The sequence below is a fragment of the Chanos chanos genome, chromosome 6 (genome assembly GCF_902362185.1).
Source record: "Chanos chanos chromosome 6, fChaCha1.1, whole genome shotgun sequence".
Lineage (NCBI taxonomy): Eukaryota > Metazoa > Chordata > Actinopteri > Gonorynchiformes > Chanidae > Chanos > Chanos chanos.
In genome coordinates this window covers 25,911,053-25,933,859 of record NC_044500.1, presented here as the reverse complement: position 1 = coordinate 25,933,859, position 22,807 = coordinate 25,911,053, and the positions used below count along the sequence as shown (strand labels likewise).

General features: G+C 41.1%; 1 protein-coding gene across 1 annotated transcript in view; it reads left to right on the top strand.

Moving 5' to 3' along the window:
• The window catches only part of LOC115815236 (glycine-rich cell wall structural protein 1.0-like), a 51,250-nt gene continuing 28,443 nt past the window's right edge, over nt 1-22,807 (top strand). The window contains exon 1 of the mRNA XM_030778194.1: nt 1-1,105. Coding sequence (XP_030634054.1) covers nt 1-1,105 — 1,105 coding nt within the window. The remainder of the gene's footprint in view (nt 1,106-22,807) is intronic.

Sequence of the window (22,807 nt, the reverse complement as noted above, 5' to 3'; positions counted from 1 at the left end):
ATGGCGTTTGGGGGTCAGGGTTACGGTATGGCGTTTGGGGGTCAGGGTTATGGTATGTCAATAGGGGGTCAGGGTTACGGTATGTTGTTTGGGGGTCAGGGTTACAGTATGGCGTTTGGGGGTCAGGGTTACGGTATGGCGTTTGGGGGTCAGGGTTACGGTATGGCGTTTGGGGGTCAGGGTTATGGTATGGCGTTTGGGGGTCAGGGTTACGGTATGGCGTTTGGGGGTCAGGGTTACGGTATGGCGTTTGGGGGTCAGGGTTATGGTATGTCAATGGGGGGTCAGGGTTACGGTATGTTGTTTGGGGGTCAGGGTTACAGTATGGCGTTTGGGGGTCAGGGTTACGGTATGGCGTTTGGGGGTCAGGGTTACGGTATGGCGTTTGGGGGTCAGGGTTACAGTATGTTGTTTGGGGGTGAGGGTTACAGTATGTTGTTTGGGGGTGAGGGTTACGGTATGGCGTTTGGGGGTGAGGGTTATGGTATGTCAATAGGGGGTCAGGGTTACGGTATGGCGTTTGGGGGTGAGGGTTATGGTATGTCGTTTGGGGGTGAGGGTTATGGTATGTCAATAGGGGGTCAGGGTTACGGTATGGCGTTTGGGGGTGAGGGTTACAGTATGTTGTTTGGGGGTGAGGGTTACGGTATGGCGTTTGGGGGTGAGGATTATGGTATGTCAATAGGGGGTCAGGGTTACAGTATGGCGTTTGGGGGTCAGGGTTACAGTATGGCGTTTGGGGGTCAGGGTTATGGTATGTTGTTTGGGGGTCAGGGTTACGGTATGTTGTTTGGGGGTGAGGGTTACGGTATGGCATTTGGGGGTGAGGGTTACAGTATGTTGTTTGGGGGTGAGGGTTATGGTATGTTGTTTGGGGGTGAGGGTTACGGTATGTTGTTTGGGGGTGAGGGTTACAGTATGGCGTTTGGGGGTGAGGGTTATGGTATGTTGTTTGGGGATGAGGGTTACGGTATGTTGTTTGGGGGTGAGGGTTACAGTATGGCGTTTGGGGGTGAGGGTTATGGTATGTTGTTTGGGGATGAGGGTTACGGTATGTTGTTTGGGGGTGAGGGTTACAGTATGGCGTTTGGGGGTGAGGGTTATGGTATGTTGTTTGGGGGTCAGGGTTATGGTATGTCAATAGGGAATCAGGGTTACAGGGTTATTGTTACTCCCAGTACCTTTGTGGCAGATTCTGTGTCATATGGTTTGTTTCACATATGCTGTGGTTAAATTCAGTCATGTGATTGGTTTGAGTGTAGACCATTCACACTCAATACATACAATAACAGACCTGAGTAATATTTTACCAGCAGCTGTTTTTGATCTCAAAAAGGCTCGTAATTCTTGCACATCACATCCACAAGAATTTGGGCCTGTAATATGACTTTACCATCCACTCAAATGTTTTATTTATTTATTTGTTTGTTTGTTTAGGCATATTCTTCTGCTCGTGAATAACAGTTACTTTCAAAGCTATCTGGTGAGCTAGAATTTAAAAAACAAAACAAATAAACACAATATGTTCATGCGCTGTATAATGCTCTGGTGTTAGTTGTTACTGTGGTTTATTTTTTTTGTGAATTTTTTTGTTTGTTTTTATTTAGGATACAGTTTTTTTTGCAGATTGTTAAACTGAAATTTAAAACAAGCTTTTGTGATGTTAGTTAACAGAATAAAAATCGCTAAATTTAACACTTAGACCTTTATTTGCAGATTAAGCACCACATGCTCTAGATCAGCTACTGCTTTTCTCTTTTTTAAGAGGAGAGAAAATTGTTAGCTATACAATCAAACAAATTATGTTAACCTCTATGACAATTTATGTGGTTATGCAAAAAAAAAAAAAAAAAATCATTTCTGTTTCAGAAACCAAACTTAATGTGGGTAACCTCAGGGGAAGTGGTCTCAGAGAGCTAGAACCAAGAACTGTCGCTATGGAAACAGATATGGCCCTTTCAGAGAGGACCACATACATGACACATGGCTGGTATGGGAACAGTCCATTCTACTTCCTTTTCATGAATATGCTTAAACCTTGAGCTTCCAACAGAATACATAATTGGGTATTTTATTTTCACATATTTTTGTAATTTATTTTGATATATTAACATTTGGGGCTGTTTTCCACTCAGTAAATTACAGAATACATTTTGATGGTGGTTTTGCCCATTGTTAGGGTACACAAACATTTACTGTACTCAGACGTTTTGCTCATTTTGATTTGAATAAATGTAAAATATGGAATTAACATCCAGATGTCAGTAAAACTTCAAAACAGAATATTACAGAAATGAAATGAACAAATCAGTATAAAAATGAATAGATGTGGTTTACCTGGATAAGAGCTGTTCCAACCCAGGTCTGGAGGGCTAATGACCAGCTGGTTTTTCACTGTCCCCTCTTAATAAAACGCTGACTGTGACCTGGGGTACAGGCGTGTGTGGCCTGTGACAAATCAGAGACCACAGTGTTTGGTTGATATGAAAGCCAGGGAGACTACAGCTCTCCAGAACTGGAGCTGACCACTCTTGACCTGTAAGGTTTTGTTTATTTTTTAAACTCAGTTACATAATCATGTGTACGTAGTTGTATTCATTGACAGTTACACATATTTATGCTTTTCCATTATTATTTTTTTTTATCAATTAATTTTTTTTTTTTTTTTTTGGAGAAAATTTATAAAAAAGCGATAAAATCCCACGCTGAGTAGCTCCTAGGTTTGTTTCTTTGTTTAGGGCTGTTAGTTTGTTTGAGTCAGTGTTGTCTACACCTGTCTCCTCTGCCGTTTGACAAAGGGTCGTGTTAGAGAGAGTTATGTCACATCCTGATGATGTCACGTCTTGAAGGTGTCACAAGCTGATGATGTTACATCACGATGTGAGAACTTCCAATTATTTTCTCGTGTATCAGACACAGGGCCTGTGTTAGAGACTTCTGTTTAATGAGATCAGGAATCCAGTCTAATGTCTAAAAGAAAACCAGTGACTCTGTTATGAGACACATTAAAAAAGCTTCGCCTAAATGTTTATCATGTTTGATTTTCTGGTTATAAATCTTAATGCTCTGTGATATTTACAAAGTATTACTCTCACAGCACACCTTTTTTTGTATTTTCATCTGTCTGTGTCGTGTAATGTTGGCTCAGTAACGTCAGACACACCGGTGACCTGGGTCAGTTAGTCCATTAGCTGCTCTAACCTCTAAATAGTGATTACGGGACATTTTAATTAACCAAAGTGGCTCTGCGCAATCATATTTCCCTTATTTCTCTCAGTCATTGTCCAGTCTGTCTCATCACTCCTACTTCCCTCTCTGTCTTCTTAATGAGCCGCTTCACAGGTTTATTATCCAAACTCTGAGCTCCTCACAGTGTGTGCGTGCGTGTGTGTGATTGAGTAAAACAGGACTTTCAAGAGTTCATATGTGTGGCTTCTACCATGTTACACCACACTCCATCAATTACAAGAGATATCATCATAACGCATTTGAAACAGTGGTTAGAATTGTGCTCTGGAGGCATGTCTCTGGCTAGGTTCACATTTCTCTCCTTCGTCCTCTCTCTCTCGTTGTTGTTCTTGTTCTCATTCTCTCTCTCACTCCTCCAGTCTGAAACCAGGACTTAAAGAGTAGAGACATAAAACCAATATAATCCCATGGAAGCTTTCCCAAACAAGTGAGTTTTTGTTCCAGTTTGAGGAATCATTGGGAGTCTTGGCAGTCCTGCAGGCTGTCTGGGCATTCACTCCAGACTGAGCAGAAGACCCCAGTTTGATCCTGGCCTTCTAGAGCCAGAGAACATGCTGTCAGGCCTGAGACTACAGGTAGGACTGCAGGCAGGTATAGAGCACCACCTGGGAAGACTCTTGCAGTCCATTTGCCTTTTTCTTTCTTTCTTTTTTTTCCCGGTTCAGTTCTGTGGCTCAGAGAGAGAAAGAGTGCGGAGATATGGGCGCGGGGGTGGCGATGCCCTGCTTTCACTCCCTCATCAAGATCATGGCAGTGCTGCGCTGAGCTGAAGTCTCTGAAGGCTTTTAGCTGGGACTCCTTTGAAAAGAACACTACAGCAGTCCACTCCTGAGAAGACTACACCCTGGACAGGCCCGTGGGTATCTGCTTATGACATGATAGCATAGGTTTTAAAGGGGAACAAGAAGGAAAAGGGAGGGGTCTTTGAATGGATCCATAGGGAGCAGAACATGGCTTTTTTGATATTCCAGGAAGTTTAAGACAGAAACATGGGAGAGAAACAGAGAGCAAAGTACAAAGAGAGGAGGGAAGAAAGCACAGAGTATGAGAGAAACAACAGGGCTCTCTCTCTCTCTCTCTCTCTCTCTCTCTCTCTCTCTCTCTGTGTCTGTGTGTGTGTGAGAGAGAGACTCACTCACAAATCTTAGATATTAAAATCCCATCTAGGAAGCCCATTTGTACAACACAGTGAACCGCGAACATAAGATTACGAATGAAAGAGCAAAGCCGGCAGCTATACTAGCAGAGCACATGAGTAGCACCTTAGCTGTGTAGAAAAGAGAGAGGAGAGAGAAAAAAAGCTTTTCCAGCAATTTTCCCAATTTTCTTGTTGTTATGAATGACTGTATACAGAAGAGAATAATGCAAAATAAGCTGCTGCATCATTAAATCACCCAACACCTTAAAATGCCATAATTACACTCTCCACAAATGAATGAACGGGCTTATGGCCCCTCGTTGTGTTGAGAATCAGGGGAGACATTTTGTTATTGTTCCTTTTGGTTACTGTTACTATAGGAACCCATTTAGCAGTGGGACAGACATGACATATTGCTTTCCCTGTGTATTGATCCTTATCTCTGTGTAATGATAACATCAGCGATGGCAAAATGTCCGTCCTCTGTTCATTTATCTCCAAGTTCATTAACAGAGATATCAGTGATTAGGTTGTTACAATATGCTAATTAGCTACCTAAAGATGGAAAATAAATTAAAAGACGTGTAATTATAATCATAAACTACAACGGGGGGTTCCTGTGCTAAGGCAAAGAGAAAAATTTCAACACACAGTTTATAACATAAATTATTAAGATTAACCAGGTTACTGCATTTTACTACGCCAAAATTAAGGAATGTCGCATTTCATATTTTCACATGAATTAAACAGAGTTTGGAGTTGGCAAGAAATGTCGTATGTGAAGAATAGCACAGTCACATTTTTCGTGTTACCAAAGTATTCTGTTGTTTTACATGTATGATGTGGGTGTGGAGGGAAAGATTAATGTCAGGCTGACAGTAGAGAGTCATATGCAGTTGGATGAAAGTTGCTCCACTCTGTGTCACCGACAGGGACCTGCAGAGCAAGGGTTCTGATAAGTGTTCACGATGCACAGCTACACGTGGAGGGTCAAAAATACAGTACATCGACATAACCGTGGTCTCCATCACCTCCGGGCTCTGTACCAGTTGTTTCGTTCTTTTGGAGACACAAATCAGTCCACAATCTCCTTTCAGTTCTCATGAGTGGTGGCCAGATTTCCAAGAGCAGTGCGTGCTTGATTAAAACAGCTGACTTGCGGAGGTAATTCCTTGATCGTAAATAATGTCTTGCTGGTCTGAGAAAGGCCTTAGAGAGGTAACTGACGCTGAGGAAACGGTTGGTGAGACAGCACCATGTCCTGAACATACTTCTCTGGTCAGGGTGTTCAGCACTTTCTGCACACGGAGCAGACTGAATCTCTAAAGGTGCGCTCAGTGCTGGGCACTGGAGGTTCTCTCTCTGTCTCTCTCTCTCTTTCTCTCTCTATCCATCTGGGCATTTTTACCACCTCCTTTGGATAGACATGTCCTTCCTTTGACTAGGAAAATGACAGCAAACAACTGTCTTATTTTATCTAAAAAGTCACAGTTTATCCCATCTGATTCCTTCCATAAATTTTGGGCTCAATACAAACCTTTCTCTGTTTCTCTTTGTGCTGCTGTGAGACCTGGGAGTGTCCCTTCGCTTTCGGGTAATCTTCAGGGTTAGATGGAAAGCACTTACAACCGAAAGGCCGACTTTGTACTTGAAGCGACTCTCCGATGCGGAGGGTCTGCGTGGCACTTTTGGAGCTCCACAGAGACTGGGTACAGAGTCCATGCAGACACAAACTTTGCACTGTGTCACCAGGAGGACGACCGGTTACTGGTAAAGGCTCATTTCTGCTCAGCGTTAATTCCGTATGTGGATATGGGCGGAGCCTTCTATCCATACTCTGCAGCCGTATTTGTACGTTTTCTGGAAGCTTGCAGAAACGGATGAAACGGAGCAGTACCACCACAAATCGTGGGGGCAGTGTAGCTAATAATTCAAGCGAGACATGACAAAGAAATTTTAAAAATGGCAAACTTTTTGAGAAGAGTTTATGCAATTTAGTAATGAATTTTAAACATCTATATGATGTCGCTTCTTTCTTAACAGGTACATAATTACGACCTCCTCCACTATCGCACTATCGCCATGTTTGTTGTTGTCGGAAACTTTTGCCTCTGAGCTGCACTCTAGCAGATGTATTGCTTAACATCCATGCCAACTTAAAGGACGCGTGGAAGTATGTGGGCAGTGATGGCTACACCGTTTGAAATGGATGTATTTATTTTCATATGTAAAGGGAGCATAATTGAGCCTCAAGGGGGACAGAAGTCTCATCATAAAATTTGAAACTGGCAGAAATTTGATTGTACAGCCTTTGTGATTTGTGTCAAAAAATGTACAGCTACTTACAGTAGTTCTAAAAATTGGGGATGGCACAGAGAACCCGATAAATCAAGACTTATGATTGGACATGTATTGCTCATAATGAACCAATGACAGCTTGTTGAGCTAGTCCTTAATTCTAGCCTGGAACACCCGGGGACGCACGAGTCTTTCCACTGCTCTGTTTTAAACATCCGCTTAGCTAGAATTATAGCGCACTTACAGTTAACAAGAGAACAATGTTTAAAACAATATTACTCCCTTTACACCCCCAACACTCCTTCTGTCTCAGTATTTTCACATCAGATCACATCCTACTTTACTGATGCTTAACCGCCTCTTGAGATGTCTCCTTGCAGACATCTGTTGTAGTCTGAAAGTGGTGTACTACACTTGAAGTAATACTGGGATTACGAGGTCTGTGCATTGGAAACTGCTGCAGGTGAGAACTGTTCTTGAAATGAAGGAGTAATGACGGAGCATGAGTTCTTACAGTGCCTCCATAGGGAGCAAAACATCAGACAGTTTTGATACTCGAGGAGCAGACTTTTTCCTCTCTTTCTGGTGTGTGTGTGTGTGTGTGTGAATATTCATGAAACCCACACACTGTTGTGGATCACTGAGGTGAGCACAAAGACAGGAATGCTATCTGTTAATTCAACATTTTCATTATTAATTAAGTTCAAAGATATCTCTCAACCCGAGAAATCTTGTTTCACAAATTACAGTACAATTGCATTAGATTCCCAAATTTGTGAATCATATAAGCTATTTAGTTATTTATTTCTGCTCTGTTCATAGCTATGATGCATTTACAATGTGAATGTGCTTGACTCATTTATTAAGTTACATTTATTAAGCATCAAAGAGGTAGTTATCTTGCAAATGAGCCCGTTCCAAATCTCTGACAGTTTCAAATTTTACAACAAAGCCTCTGACGGCCTCATCTGTGACCAGTCAGTGGCTTTGTGATGCCCACGGCACCTGAGAGGGTCTCTGCTAAGTTTCAGGTTTTGAATGAAGGACGGAGGTCACCAAGGAGGTCACCAACCTGTGAAGCTCTACGCCCACTGCACCTGTCCTCCTCACTGCGCATGCCACGGATGCTGCAAAAATACCTTCATACCATTTTGATATTTGAAGAATAGAGGAAGTGTAGGGCAGAAAAAATGTAGAGAAACAGAAAAGAAAAAAAGGAGAGTGAAAGAGAACAAAACAAATAACAGAAGTTTGTGTGTGTGTGTGTGTGTGTGTGTGTGTGTGTGTGTTTGTAAGTGTGGTATCGATCTGTGGCCAGCATGCTGTTCTATAAAGCAGGTCCAGAGAAAGGCACAGTGAGGGGCCTGCATGATTTGGAAGGATAAAAAAGACAGCAAGAGAAAGAAGGAGACAGACAGACAGACAGACAGACAGACAGACAGATGGATAGGCAGACAAAAACAGAGGCTCAGAAAGAGAAAAGAAGGTGTGTGTGGGGTGTGCGCACGCGTTTGTGGGAGTGTGTGTGTGTTTCATTTGGAAGTTTTCAGCACTAAATAAGTGGCCAATTTAATCCACACCGGGTGTTATAAAAGTGGAAGGTAAAATCATGAATGAAAGAGAAAAGCCAGCAACTCTCCACATTTCTCAGATGCAGGTAGTTCTGCTGACAGGCTGAACAAGGTACACACCTGCTTAAAGGTTTAGCTGTGCACTGTGCATCTGGGAAAGCGGAAAATCAAGCATTTAACACCGTTCCCTCGTGGCTATTTACGTTGGCAAGAAACTTGGGTAAAAAGCACACACGCAAACAGCCTGTTACTACTGTAAGTCATGCCACACGATAATCACTGGTGCAACTTGAGACTGAAGCACACTGAGAAAGACGCTGCATCATTAACATGAGAAGGCTGAATGAAAAATCTCCCAGGACTGTGTTTAAAAACAGAGTGGTTACATAATTGTGAAAGGGTTACATTCTTGAATTTTTACTGTTTTCAAGAGAAATCAACATCATCACTGAACTGTGTTGATTCGCAGGAAGCATGTTTAAAATTCTGCTTGCCCACCCTTCAGTCAAACAGTCATGTCTTGCATATGAATCATGGATGTTAATGTTCATTAGTGTCTCTGTGTGCCTCTGATCTGAGAGGATCTAACGCCTCTGTTCCCCCACTCACTATCTCACATCACTTATGACTGTCACGTCCCACGTGCACAACTCCACAGCTGACTGAGAACTCAAGTATCTCAGTCTCTCTCTCTCTCTCTCTCCCTCTCTCTCTCATAGATTGTGAGGAGATTGGATTAGAGACTGGAGTTTTGCGTGGTGCACAAATCGATGTGTAGGGAGCGATTCCTGTGAGCTGGGACATGACCTGACATGCTCTCTAATTAGCATTGTCAAATGCTGAGAGTCTCAAAGCTCTGATAACAACTGCAAGAGCGACAACAACACCGCCACACAAACAGCCAAAAACAAAAGTCAAACACAAATCCCAGGCCAGTAAACAGATCCTCATCGAGACTTATAACAGGAGATTACTCTGGTCTTTCTCTGACTCTGTCACTTTTACCTCTTCACTTCATTGTCTTCTCTAGGCTTGTCTGTCAGTCTTCTGTGTTGACCTGTTTTGCTCATGTCACTGAGGAGTCCTCGATTCCTCTGTTTGTGGAGGTGTTGAAAGAGCAGTAAAGGTCATGCTTTGGTTTTATTTAATTTCTTGTACTTATTTAATTTCTGTAGGATCCATTTTTGAAAATCAAATCAATCCTTCACTTGATTATGTTAATTATGTGGACATACTGCCAGTCCTACAGCCTGTCTTGGTGAATGAAGGGATTCTCTGTTCATTCCTGGAATCACTCTTCTTCTTAATGACATTATATGGCTCACATTCCAGCAGCTTTATCTGTTTGTCCTCAACAGTGTCTGTCCAGGTGTTGCGCTCCTTTTTCCATCTCATGCAGAGAATTTTCCCAGATTCCAGTTAAAAAAAGAAAACTCCAGAGGGATTCAGGACTTGTTAATGAGGAGTACTGGGACAAATTCGCTTAGCATTTAGATAGATTGCACCTTAAAGTTCACACACACACACACACACACACAGAGCTCTGAATGACCTGCAGGTAAGCTCAGTTAAATGGACTTGCTTGGCTTAGCAGATCCTCACACTGTTGACTGACTCCAGGACAGCAAAGAGTGACAGGTCTTCTCTCATTCTTCATGACTCTCCTTCACACCCACTGACCTCAGAAAAGCTATCTGCAATACTCACTCATAACACTACCCTCCATAAATCATACATTTATAACGTAGGGACAGGGAGGGGAATAACATTTGGAGTGTTTTTCATAAATTTGCTTACATTACTGCATTTACTGACTTGATGTCATTAAAATCATTCATTTACTGGTTCTGTATCTACAGCTAGAGGCTTTAAATAGAGAATTAACCTGTAGGAATCATATATATGTAGTGTTTTCTTCACCTGGATACAGAGGGACAGTAATACTCAGTTGGTCACTAAGTATTTCTGAAATCCCATTCTAATTTAGATCATGTCACTTCGTTTAGAATGTACAAAATAGCCTAGAATGGCCAATTAGTTCTGGTCATTCCACTTTTACTTTTACCTTTACTAATCTACTTTCAGTTCAATAAAGCTATGTACACATACTCAGATGTACATATGAGAATTTACCACAACTGTGTATTAAAGGTAATAAAAAAAATAAACAAGTCAATGGGGCTTACAATGTATCATCTCCAGTGAGTACATAATTAAAGATAGGTAAACAAATAAATAAACAAACAAACAAGCAGATTTATTGGATTGATTATGACTACTCCAACTGGTTATTCCTATTTTTCTGCATCCCACTTAGTCCACCTTCCTTACACAAAAGTACATGTAATTCAATATGAAAACCATCACACACACTAAGCGAGCTATGCGCGCGCACACACAGACACACACGCCGGCAGACAGAGAAAGATAACGATATCGATATAACACGATGTAACAAATAAAATAATCCCGTTGTAGGCCTGAGTGATACTTGGGTGCGTGGTTACTAAAAAAATGGGCTTCTCACTCTGACAGAGGAAAGAACAAAAACTCACAGATCTGACTGCTTTAGGAGTCTGACTGACATGGAAGCAGACAGTAACGAGGAGACGCAGGTGAGAAATCTCCTCCCTCCCACGGAGCTAAAGGGACTCACAGGCTTCTCAGGTCTGGTGCGCTATTTGGTCGGTCCCTTGCCGTTCCACGTCGCCAGAGGAGCTCGCGGGCTTTAATCCAGGCCACGAAGCGCTATCTGGATTTTGACTCCTCTTCTCCGTCGTCCTATTGGAACGGGGGAAAGCTCGTCTCTCTATAGGCGCTAGTTGACAGCATATTAGTTTCTGTGCTAACAGACATTCAACTAGTTCTGCGGGACGCCCTCCATCCCCCCACCCCAAGTGTGTCTGGTACGTATGGAAGCCCGTTCCCGTCACTTAAAGAAAAAAAATAAACAGAGCACAACTCGTTATTTAGAGATATCATCTCGTTATTTACAGATAGTATCTCATTATTTAGAGATAATATGTCGTCATTTAGAGATACCATCTCGAAATATTGAGATAGTATGTCGTTATTTAGAGATAGTATCTCATTACTTCGAGATATTATCTCATTATTTCGAGATAGCAGACTAATTCGAAATTGAGATGTTTCTGATCTCTGGCGGTCAGTCGTCAACAGCAGAGGAGACCAGTGAACAATTAGCTTAGAACAATCATGGATTCAATCACTGAAAGCTCTTTTAGATGTGGATTCACAAATCGTGAAATTCTAGGACTTTTAGAAGACATGCATAGTATCTTTCTGTCAGGCTTTCTGTTTGGGATAACACGGCGCACAGACTGACTAGTGTTTTGACTACTTCAGCTGCCTATATATATATGAAGTTACTTACAGTAGCACAACTGTTACTTACTTGCGTATTTATTTATTTCAATACCCATACACTCAGGTGGCAGTTCATCTCCTTCGTCCTCCTTACTGGGCCTGGGCTGCCTGCTGTAGCTCCCTTTCTTTCTGTTTTCTTAGCCTGTCCTTTGTTGGCACTATGCTGCGATTGGTAAATGAGACAAATGTTGTGCATGATAATTCAGGGTTAATCTCCCAAAAATAGACCAACAGTCAATATGATGCATTTCAATGCATTACAACAATAAGCCTCACTAGACTGTAACTGTCAGTGGCCCAACTTCAAGTACCCTACCACATGGCTACTTTTTCTGCAGACAAATTTTAATGGGCTGTTCGTCATTTGGCAATGTTTTAATAATATTTAAGGTAAATACATGATATAGAATACTGCAGGCGTTGTAATATAGACCTAACTTATATAAGGTCAGTTCAACTATAATGCTGACAAAATACTAATATTTAGCTTCTGATTTAGAATCCCCAAACCACTTTGTGTAGTTAAAATAAACTGTGGGCCTATAATAAGAATTCAATAAAATTAGATGAGCAATTAAACATTCAAATCTGAGCTTGTAAAGGCCTTTGGACTTCCTTTAGAATCGATCATTTATTAAGCTATATCTTAAAGCTTTTGCTAATCAGTATGAGCATGTAAACAGTGGGGGAATCATATATTTGCACATTTTCTTGTGATGGGTGACAGGTCGGCTAACGTTTCTGATATCCAAACACGATTGCTTAGACTGTTTACCACGTAATGCATATTTATCTGTTTCAGTTGCCTGACAAAGGAACCGGAGTTTAGTTCACTCATTTTCATTGACAACGCTATTTTACACCAGGCTAGTTTGCTTGTTGTTAAGCTAAATTGTGGGCTATTGCCTAAGTTAGGCTGACTGTATTGAGATGTTTTAATAGTGGTTTAATTTCACAATAGTGACAAACAATGAGACTTAAGGCAAACACTATTGTTACTTGGCTGTCACCAATGAAGGCTGGTCAGGGAGACATGGATGCTGCTCCGCAGGGCGCTCGATATGCGTGAGGTAACTGTGGTGGCTTTGACAAGGGAAGTCGGAGAGGGAAGGGCAGGAGCTTGTGCGGTCTCGCAGAATTAGAACTCAAATGGAGTTGTCGGGCATTACAACACGCTTTTAACTGAGAATTAATGCCATGGGCCAAATTTAAAAATTAAAATGTAAAATTAGAGAAAGAAATAGAAAAAATGTCTTGCAAAAGGGTCACTTATCTAGACGGAGGCCATAAGGGCAGGTGCTTGAGCACCACCTGGGGTCTATCTGTGCATGTGCCTGATGAATAATTAGGGAACTACTGTACACACAGACATGATTCTGTACACGCTATACACTGGCGTTGAGGCACAGGTTTATTCTACATGCCGATGTACTCAACAAGTCGTTCGATTTCAACAGAATCATGCAGGGGAAGTTCTACAGAGACAGTATGGGCCCAGCATTCACACTAACTCTGTTGCGTGTAGCCTAACTCCAAACAATGACATAGTGTCTCATTATTTCAACATATTATCACAAGATTTCGAGATACCATCTCAAAATTTCAAGATAGTATCTCTAAATAATGACATACTATATCAAAATAATGAGGTGATATTTCAAAATAACGAGATACTATCTCTAAATAACGACATATAATCTCTAAATAATGAGATACTATGTGTAAATAACGAGATGTGATCTTTTTTTTTCTTTTAAGTGGCGGAAACAGGCTTCCACAGGTACGTCTCGTCGCATAGGCTATATCTCCTCATGTATTTGACGCTGCGCACTTACAGAAACAATATTTTTAAACATCTCTTTTTCCTCACAACTGAACACTCTTTCTCCTCGCGCATCAAACTCCACGCTCTCCCACACGTGCTGCCCCTCAATCAGGTCATAGGAACAGGTAATGACTCCCACTAAACCAATTATGAACCGTTAAACTGAACAGGTCAGATTGTGCTCCGAAGAGTAGGCCTATATGTACACATCATATTAACCATTCTTTCTCATAATATTTTCATAAAAAGATTAACCAAATGAACTAGGGGCAAATAGACTGCACATTCAGCAGGGCTATGGATGTGTTTAAAAAAACAAACAAAAACAAACAAAAAAAAAGGTCACCGTACAATACTGACAAATAATTCATTTATTTCGCTCTTTTCGTGGATTTACAGCTATGTTTTCAGTGTCTCCCTCCTGCTGTGAATTTCAACACATACTCCACTGTTGATCACAGATAGCAGGACATACCTCCAATTCCAAGGCTCTTTGATCTTTAGTGGTACAATGTGTAACGTCTGGATTGACGAGAAAGGGCCATAAAAGGCCTTGTGTTAAAGAGCAATGTGTAATATGGAAGTTGCTATCTGGTTGTGGTATAGTTTGAAAAAAAAGGTTGTGCTTTAAGTGTATTTTTAAAAGCAGAGTTCTTCACTAACGTCTTCACTGATTTTTTAGGCGACACATTTAGAATACAGCGCTGTGCTTAATGTAGCCTAAGCTTTGAAGAGAACAAAGTTGCGTGACCACTACACAACCCCACCCTTCAACACATTTTGGAGTAACTGGTAATAAAAATTAAGTCAAGATGACATTGTGTATGGCTAATCATACTGAAAAAAAATTACTGATAACTTTAAGACAGAGCGCAGAGAAATGTCAGTAGCTTTCTGCCAAGTGTAAATATTTTAAAAACTAAGCAAGTAAAAAAGGAGAAACGTGGTACAACATATTTATTTGTTTATTTTATTTTGGAAGAACAACAAGTTTCCAGTTTTATTGGCATTTACTAGATAACAATGTGGACATCACTATCAGTAATGAAATTCTTGGGCTCGGGGCCAGCTCAACTTGCACAATGTAAGTAAGAGTAGATAATAATAAAAAGAATAGATAAGGTAATATAAAGACATATATTAAAAAAAGGAAATATATACATGTGTAATAAATAGAAGAAAGAAATGTAAAAATATAAGAATATGCAGTGGATGTACAGTCCCTGAGTGAAACAATTTTAACAATAACAACAACAACAAAAAGAAATTTTTTTTACACAGCAAGGTCTACTTGAAAAGAATGGGGAGATGTAACATGCTTTTGGAAAGTTAGTTTGGATATAAGCATTCTGGATGTTGTTCCTAAGTGATCTCTCAACATAACAACACTTCATCTGCAGCCAGCAGGTTTACGGCAACACCTGTTTGGGACTATTCCTGGTCTTTCCTTAGTGACGATAGTTTATATGGGGTGTTGACTTAGAGAACATGTATTGTGAAACTGTGAACTTTGGAAGATATGATATTGTCATATCGTCCACCATTGTGTGTCTCTCGGGTTATGCGTCAGACAGTGATAGACTGAGATTTAACTACAGACATGCCTGAGTCATGAAAGTCCATTTCCTCTTCTCCCGAGACTCCACAAAAGGGTGAAAACATAGCGCAGTGCACAAGATGTTGCTCACGTACTAAATTATTAATAAGAGAACATGTTTCGAATGAGGATTATCCTGTCAGCTGATATTCTCTCTCTCTCTCTCTCTCTCTCTCTCTCTTTCTCCTGACTCAGAACGCTGTATAGTCCCTTTGGTATACCCGTATGGGTGGAGCAATATGACCATGAGTGTAGCTGACACTGGCGCACCTTGTCGATACACAGCCTCATTTACGACAGGAAACACTGTTAGTCAATATTACACTACATTGTACAGTCATTATTTGACCTCAGTATTCCATGGTTGACTTAACTTTTTTAATACAACCAATTAACATGTAATTTCCCATGCTCGGGAACCTAAAAGCCGTAATTAGCTTTCAATCAATATCGCACAGTATATTCCAAACATGGACTAATTTTTTTTTGTACCAATTTTTAATGTTTTACTATACTGTACCATTAATATTTAAATAAAACTTTCATGAGTGTATGTAACTATTTAAAACACACCCTTACTATCTCTGCTATGTCTAATGTCTGTTTTTCCCTTTTGAATTAAAACACTAACCCAGCCACAGAGGAAACAAGCTGAACTCTGGAACATCAGGGCACAGAGGGGGCTCAGCATGTGTAAGTAGCCTGGTTTAAATGGAAGCACAGACCAGGCAAGATCAGAACGAGCCCGTGTTCAGATCAGTGAGGGAGCTGGTGCATCCAAGCTTTCCCCCGCATGGAGCACCTCAAGGCTGTGGACATCAGAGAGACGGCTTGAGGCAAAGCCAACCGCTGCAGCGCGTTTGATACCAGCCGTAGAGCAGCGACAGAAAAGCCCGTTTGCCAGTTAATTAGGCTCCCTTTGCTTCCTTCCAGATTTTAATTATGATCGGACTCTGTGTGGTTGTAAGAAGCTTGCTCTGAGTTACTGTGTAGCCGCGGTTAACGTGATTAGATGTTTTGGTAAACTAGCCTCGCAATCCAGATTTGGTCTCAAAAATCCAGTACCAATTCCCTCAGCAGAGATTTTATCCACCTATCTGACAGAGTGTCCTGATCCAGCAGGTTTATGGAATATGACAGATGAATGAACAGGGTTTACTCCGACATCAGCAAGGGCTCACAACACAACACAACACAACACAACACAGCATAGATGCAGCCAGGGCAAGAAGGCTGATAATTTTTTGTTTGTGAGAAAAAGAAAGAAAGAAAGAAAGGCCCTGTGGGTAACTAATAGTTTGTCCATGTTTCCCAATCCTTTTGGCATATTTGAAATAATAACAGCTGAATCCACTATATCTATATTTGTACATACATACACACACACACACACACACACACATATATATATATATATATATATATATATATATGGACACACACACACACACACACATATATATGTATATATTAGATTCACTCCTGAATCAAGCGTGAAGACACATGCAGTAATTACTGAGTTGTGATATCTTTCCAGGCCTTTCTCATCTGTGAGAGGAGCCTGAGGGAGTGGAGAGAGAGAGAGAGAGAGAGAGAGCATGTGTAATTAGCAAATCGCATCAGCTTATATTGCTCGCAATTCTCAATACTCACATGCTTTAGATGGTCATTTACACCTGTGAGAAGCTTAAATTGAAACCTGAGACTGGAGTATTTAATGTCTACAGCTCCAGTGACAGAGCTGAGACATGAGCTAGTTAGAGAAGCATTCCAGCTCTACGTCTCTGAGGTGAACACAGAGAATACAGAGATAATCACTACAGGTGTATGCTAGGGTTCACCCCGTGACCAAACTCTTCATATTTCCTTAATGAATGATGGTTATCCTCCAGCAAATATTTCTTGGATGTATTTAAGTACGTGTGTGTGTGTGTGTGTGTGAGAGAGAGAGAGAGAGAGAATTTGATCTTCCTGCCCCTAAGGTGCCTTACAAATAAGTAAACATTTGTGAGAGTGAACTGCAGTTAATTTGTGTAACTTTACACTCTTAACATTGCCCCTCTAGGTAAAATGATTATGATTTGATAGCGTTAGGATCTGTTTTTATGCCTTTCATTGACTTATTTAATACTTGTTTTCTATAAGGGTGAATGCAAAAAGGAAAAGGGTTTTTATATTGCATAATAAATTATGTGGATGAATAATTAAAAGATAGTAAATTTACCATTAATCCACTTTAAAAGTTTAGCATTGTTTCCTTGCTCCCTTAATCCTTTCTCCTCAAACACCTAGTTTATCCTCTTGTCTACAGCACTATACTGTATTAAATATATATTTATAAAAACAATTTATGATTACTATGAATCAATGTTACTGCGATGCATTATGCATGACCTTTGTCCTCCTTTGGCTCCAGAAACGATTCTCCGTGGCATCGTAAAAAAACAGTGGATAAATTCTGTGTAGGCCCAGCTCTTGTCTTGGAGAACAGTCTGTAGATGTGTAACAGTTGGTGGAACGGTGAGGTCTGATGGTGAAAACTATAATGAAATACCTGTTCCAGTCTATAGTAGGCATGGCTGGGCGTGTCCAGCTTGTCTCTGTACAAAGCTGCGATTGGCTAGACTGTTGTTCTGTAGAGCTGGGTTTGGCCAGATTGCAGAGTTAGACAAGGATAGATGCTAGATGGTCACTGTGCAGAGGTTACTGTAGCCACACAGTTTATATGCTGGTGTGAACAATTATTTCTATCCAGTGCTGGGCTGAGCTAAATGGTCAATATACAAGGCTGGGCGGAGTCAAATGATCTCTATCAAGAACTGGGCAAGGCCACGTGGTCACCATCCAGAGCCAGGCATGGTTAATTGACCTCTATGCTGAGATGGGCAGGCAAGACTGTGACAATGCATAGATGGGCAGAGCTCAATGGTGATAATGTGGAGGGGGCGGGGCTGGATAGTGACTATGCAGAGCTGGGTGGGGCCAGATGGTGACTATGGTTCATGAACATGTGGTCCTGCTGCTACTGACAGGATTGTAGAGATCAGGGAGTGATCAGACAAGTTTTACTCAAAAATGACCTGTCGAAGTGTGTGTGTGTGTGTGAGTGTGTGTGTGTGTGTGTGAGTGTGTGTGTGTGTGTGTGTGTGTGTGTGTGTGTTTGTGTGCTGGCTTTGCATAAGGGCAGCCTGTTACTGCTGGTGTATGTGTGAGTGTGTTTGTATTTAGGCCTTGGTGGATGATAGTCCTTTAAGGTATGCTGACTGTTTTGCCTGGAAACCTATTGCTAGCCAGTCATGTCCTCATTACCCAGTACTGGTATTAAGTTATTTAGCTTCCTTCAAACCAGTACGAGTATGGGACAAACTATTCCAAACTTGAAAAAGGAAGCATTTTAAAACCAGAACTGTTAACAACTTTTAATAAATAATTGTGTCAGTATGTATGTGCCTGTTGTGTGTGGTAAGAATGTATGTATTTATATGAGTTTGTCTATATGTACGTGTGTCTGTGTGTGTGTGTGGTGTGTGTGTGTGTGCATGTATGTGTATGTGTGTGTGTGTGTTTGTGTGTGCGTGCGTGTGTGCGTGCGTATGTGTGTATTTGTGTGTGTGTGTGTGTGTGTGTGAATATGCATACAGAGGGCTTATGAGGATACTGACAGAACTGAGTGACTGAGGTGTGCAGCTTATCGGTCAGATTTCATTCTCCCTTCTGCCTGAGAGATGCTTTGTTCTGGGCCCAAACTCTGCTGCATGAATAGTGTATGAATGATAACACACACACACACACACACACACACTCACTCACGCACACAGCTGTTTGTGTTCAAATATTCTGTTTTTTTTTAGCCCAAGTGCATTTCTTTGAGTTCTGCATCATGACAGAGAAAGTATTGTGTATTGTGTGTGTGCTGCTGTGAATATAAAGTGTGTTTAAAGTGCATTGATTGCATGCATTGTGAATAAGTGATCTTGTGTCAAAACTGAAAAATGGTAAACCTTTCTGCTAATTGAATGATACTGCCAAAATGCCAGGTGAGACTTCATATCCACTCTGTCAGTGCCTAATACCAATTTCAGATGTTCTAATTCAGCATCAAATAATCAGTGCTGAACAATTTATGGTTTCTGCAGCACAGCAGTAAGCAGTTTCTCACTGTCTAAGTGTCCTAAAACTAAATTTAAAATGCCTCATTCGCCAAGATCTCTCTCACTCTATGAATATTGTAAATATATGTTCTCGCTTGTGCTTCTTTTGGTTGGTAAAGTTTCGATAAGAATACGAAATGTCAGGTTTTAAAACTTTAGAGAGTTAATCCTCTTGGATTTTTTTCAGCTAGAATTTTGGCGCAGAGGCGCCCTCTAAGGGTACAGAGCGTAAATTATGCGTCCTTCGCTTAGAGCGCACTCCCCGCGTGGCTCAGATCGAGGCTGGTCCCGCTTCGGACTCAAGAGCTGCATTCCTCTTAATTCATACCGGGGGAGCCACCGTGCCGAGCAAACACGTTGACACGAGAGTGGATATGTACGCAAGTTTGGGAATTTAACCATGGCAAGGATATCCAATCCAAGGATCACTTGAATCTGTAAGTTGAACGAATAGTTTTCTAATGTTGTTCGACTTGACAGTACATTATTTTGAGGGTGATTTCACTTAATGTGTGTGAATTGTTTGGCCCCCGTTCGACAGTAGTTTGGGAAGCGGATGCTTTCCACGACAGCTCTGGTGTCCTCGCCTGTGTCGGCGTCTGCTCGACTGCAAAGGCTGCATGGCTATAGCATTTGTTTTTAAACTTAGCACAAGAGAAGCTCGTGAAGCGACCTGCAGGGTAATTTTGTGGAAATCGGGCGCTTTCCAGTGGACGAAAAAGTTCGAGATAATGGTTTTACTCATGTTTTGGTGGTTCTGCGCGAGAGAGTTGCGTTGTTTGAGTATGAGTTTGATGAATTGTGTTGTAGATTTGGTAGAAGCCGAGGGACTGCGGATCCTTGTCTGCGTTGAAATGGTTGTGTATTTGCGATTCACGCCGCCCTTTCAACCCGGGTGGAATGTTGGTTAGACTGCCGTCTTGGAATGAGCGTACGGCAGGCGGTTTTAACCGATTAAATAGCACGTCTGGCTGAAACCCCACAAAATTTTTGTGTCAAAGTAGACTTTATGACGCCAAATACATGGTTACGATGTGCGTTTGATGTAACATTTAGTTTCAGATTGATTTCATTATTAGAACAAAACTGATACAGTCTTTCTACTTTTCGTGAAGAGAAAAAAAATGATTTAAGCATGCAGTTGATGCTTATTAAAAGTATAAGATATCGATGTAGGAATTTCCTAAAAAATGCGGGATCTATCACAAATGGATAAAAGATTAAGGGTGCAAGATTCGATGAGATTGTACCGAGGGTTTGCTTTTGGAATGCGATACATTAGAGGAAGATTCAAAACGCTTTTTTTGTTTTAATGGTGGCTACAGATAACCGAACACGTCTTGGAACCATATGTTGTCTGGGGGAGCGATTTTTTTCTTTCTTACGTTCCTTCCTAGCGTCTCTCTCTGGCAAAGGAGTAGAGGGGAGTAGACTGCGGGATTACTCCGGAGACCCATGCTGCTTTGTAAATATTGATCGCACTCATTTGTTGTAAAATGATTAGTAATGGTACCAGCATTTACTAAAAAGATCGGCATTAGCTTTAAGTCACTAAAGAATTAACAGGGTGCCAGTGGGCAGCTCTTGTTGCTTTGCTGATTGAAATTCCTCTCGGCGAAATATCAGAGTAGGTGCCGCTTCGTCCGTGGGTGTACGGGTTATGTACAGAACTATTAATTCTTTCCTATGAATGAACTGACCACCAATCTCCAATTAAATCATGTTTATCGGATTGTTCGTTAACTGGTAGGTTCACTGTGTAGACTATTAGATTAGTGCCGGCAAAAGTTTACGTTCTTCATTTTATTGTAACTGACACAGGTTATTTGTTGCAGTTGCGAACACACATTTAAAACTCTTTCACCGTATTGTATATCAGAACAAGAAATTTATGCGATTCATTCACTGTTAACTAGTCTGCGGCCAGTCTCTGAATGGCCGTTGAAAAACGATTGCCCTCGACATAGCGGGCATACATTTAGTCTTTCTATAACACCAATCGTGGTCACGACGTGACAGTTAAGGAGCATGACGGACATTCAGATGTAAATGAACAATGTGTGTGTGTATTCATGCGTGACCGAATTGTTTGTTCAGAGGGAGGTGTATGCAGAATATACGACTCCCTGAAATTTCGCTGATTGTCACCGAGTATTACAACGATTATTCACAAATGACTCTAGTGGACGGAATGCTGACCTTCCACAGCTTACGAGAACATCAGCGAGACACACGCACACACACCTTATAAATAATATTAACCTACCAAATTCTCTGCATTGTTGCTTATGGTTGTCAGTGTCCGTGTGAATATTTCTTTTTTGCGACAAGTATTCTTTGCAAACTCGCACAAAGCGCTTGACTCATATCATCGGTAATCTAATAAGTGGCTTGCCTTGCTTGTGATTCTTATTGCACTAATCTTACATTCGCTATTTTTTGCCCTCACTTGACAAAGACTATAAAACATCTTTAAAAGACGCTTGGAAAAAAAATGGCTAATTCGAATAGGTTTCATGGAAATCCTACGGTTGATTTCACCCATTATTCTTGTCAGCTTCATTTAGTTAGTACTTGTTGGTTTATTCTTACTGTCATTATCATAACCACTTGGAATTTGACGTGACAAGAATGAAAAGACAATCAACTAACAGTCATTCTAGGCGGAACAGTGGCATGGTCCCTGTATTTTCACTCTTTATATGTGAATTCCGTCCGCTTGGTTGGAGTTGGGCGTGTGGGAAGGGTTTGCCTGTGATGTGTCAAGTTTGGAATGCGGACTGACAGGGCCTCGCTTTGCCTTCGCTTCGCGCCGGCCACTGTAATTTCTGTCGGCAAGCAGCACATCTGTGTCTCTCCGGCGCATATGCCCACACCAGTAACCGCTCCGCAAGCCAAACTGCCCTAGCCGCAACGGGCCGGCCATAACTGAGGCCAAACGCTTCCTAATGACCACGGAGCGTGCAGGATTAGCTCCGGACAGAAATAATTTATCTCGGCAACAAAATGATTGGAAATAAATTGCACAAGTGGGAGACAATTACTGAACGAGAGATATGGGCATTATAATAAATTGGTCACAAAGGGAATAGATTAGCCTTTTGTTTTGTTACCGCGTAAATGGTTTGAAGAGAAATGAAATGATTTGAGCCAAATATAAGAGCACGTATTTCCACACATTCTTTGGCTAGCAGTTAATTTTCTTACAGAGCATTTTTTATCATCCAAACGCGATTATAAGAGTAATCTCATGCAGTTTCACAAACGCAAAATTTTTGTATTCTGTCAAAAAAAAAAAGAAGAAAAAAAAAGGTCCCCAAGTTTCCTCCTTGCGCTCTAGTAAATGAAACCCGTAACAGGATAATGTAGGCTAATATCTCTAAACCTATTTTAAACTAAATATCAATGATATAATTAATTGTTAGATAATGTGTAACTATGATGGTAAATTAGTAATCTAATAGTTCCTCAGTTTAACTTTGTGTGTGTGTGTGTATAGGCTGTGTGTGTCTAAGAGAGAGATTGGAAAAGATGGTTCCTTTCGCTCATTACTGCTTTGACAGGCAGATATTTCAAATGACTTTGACAATG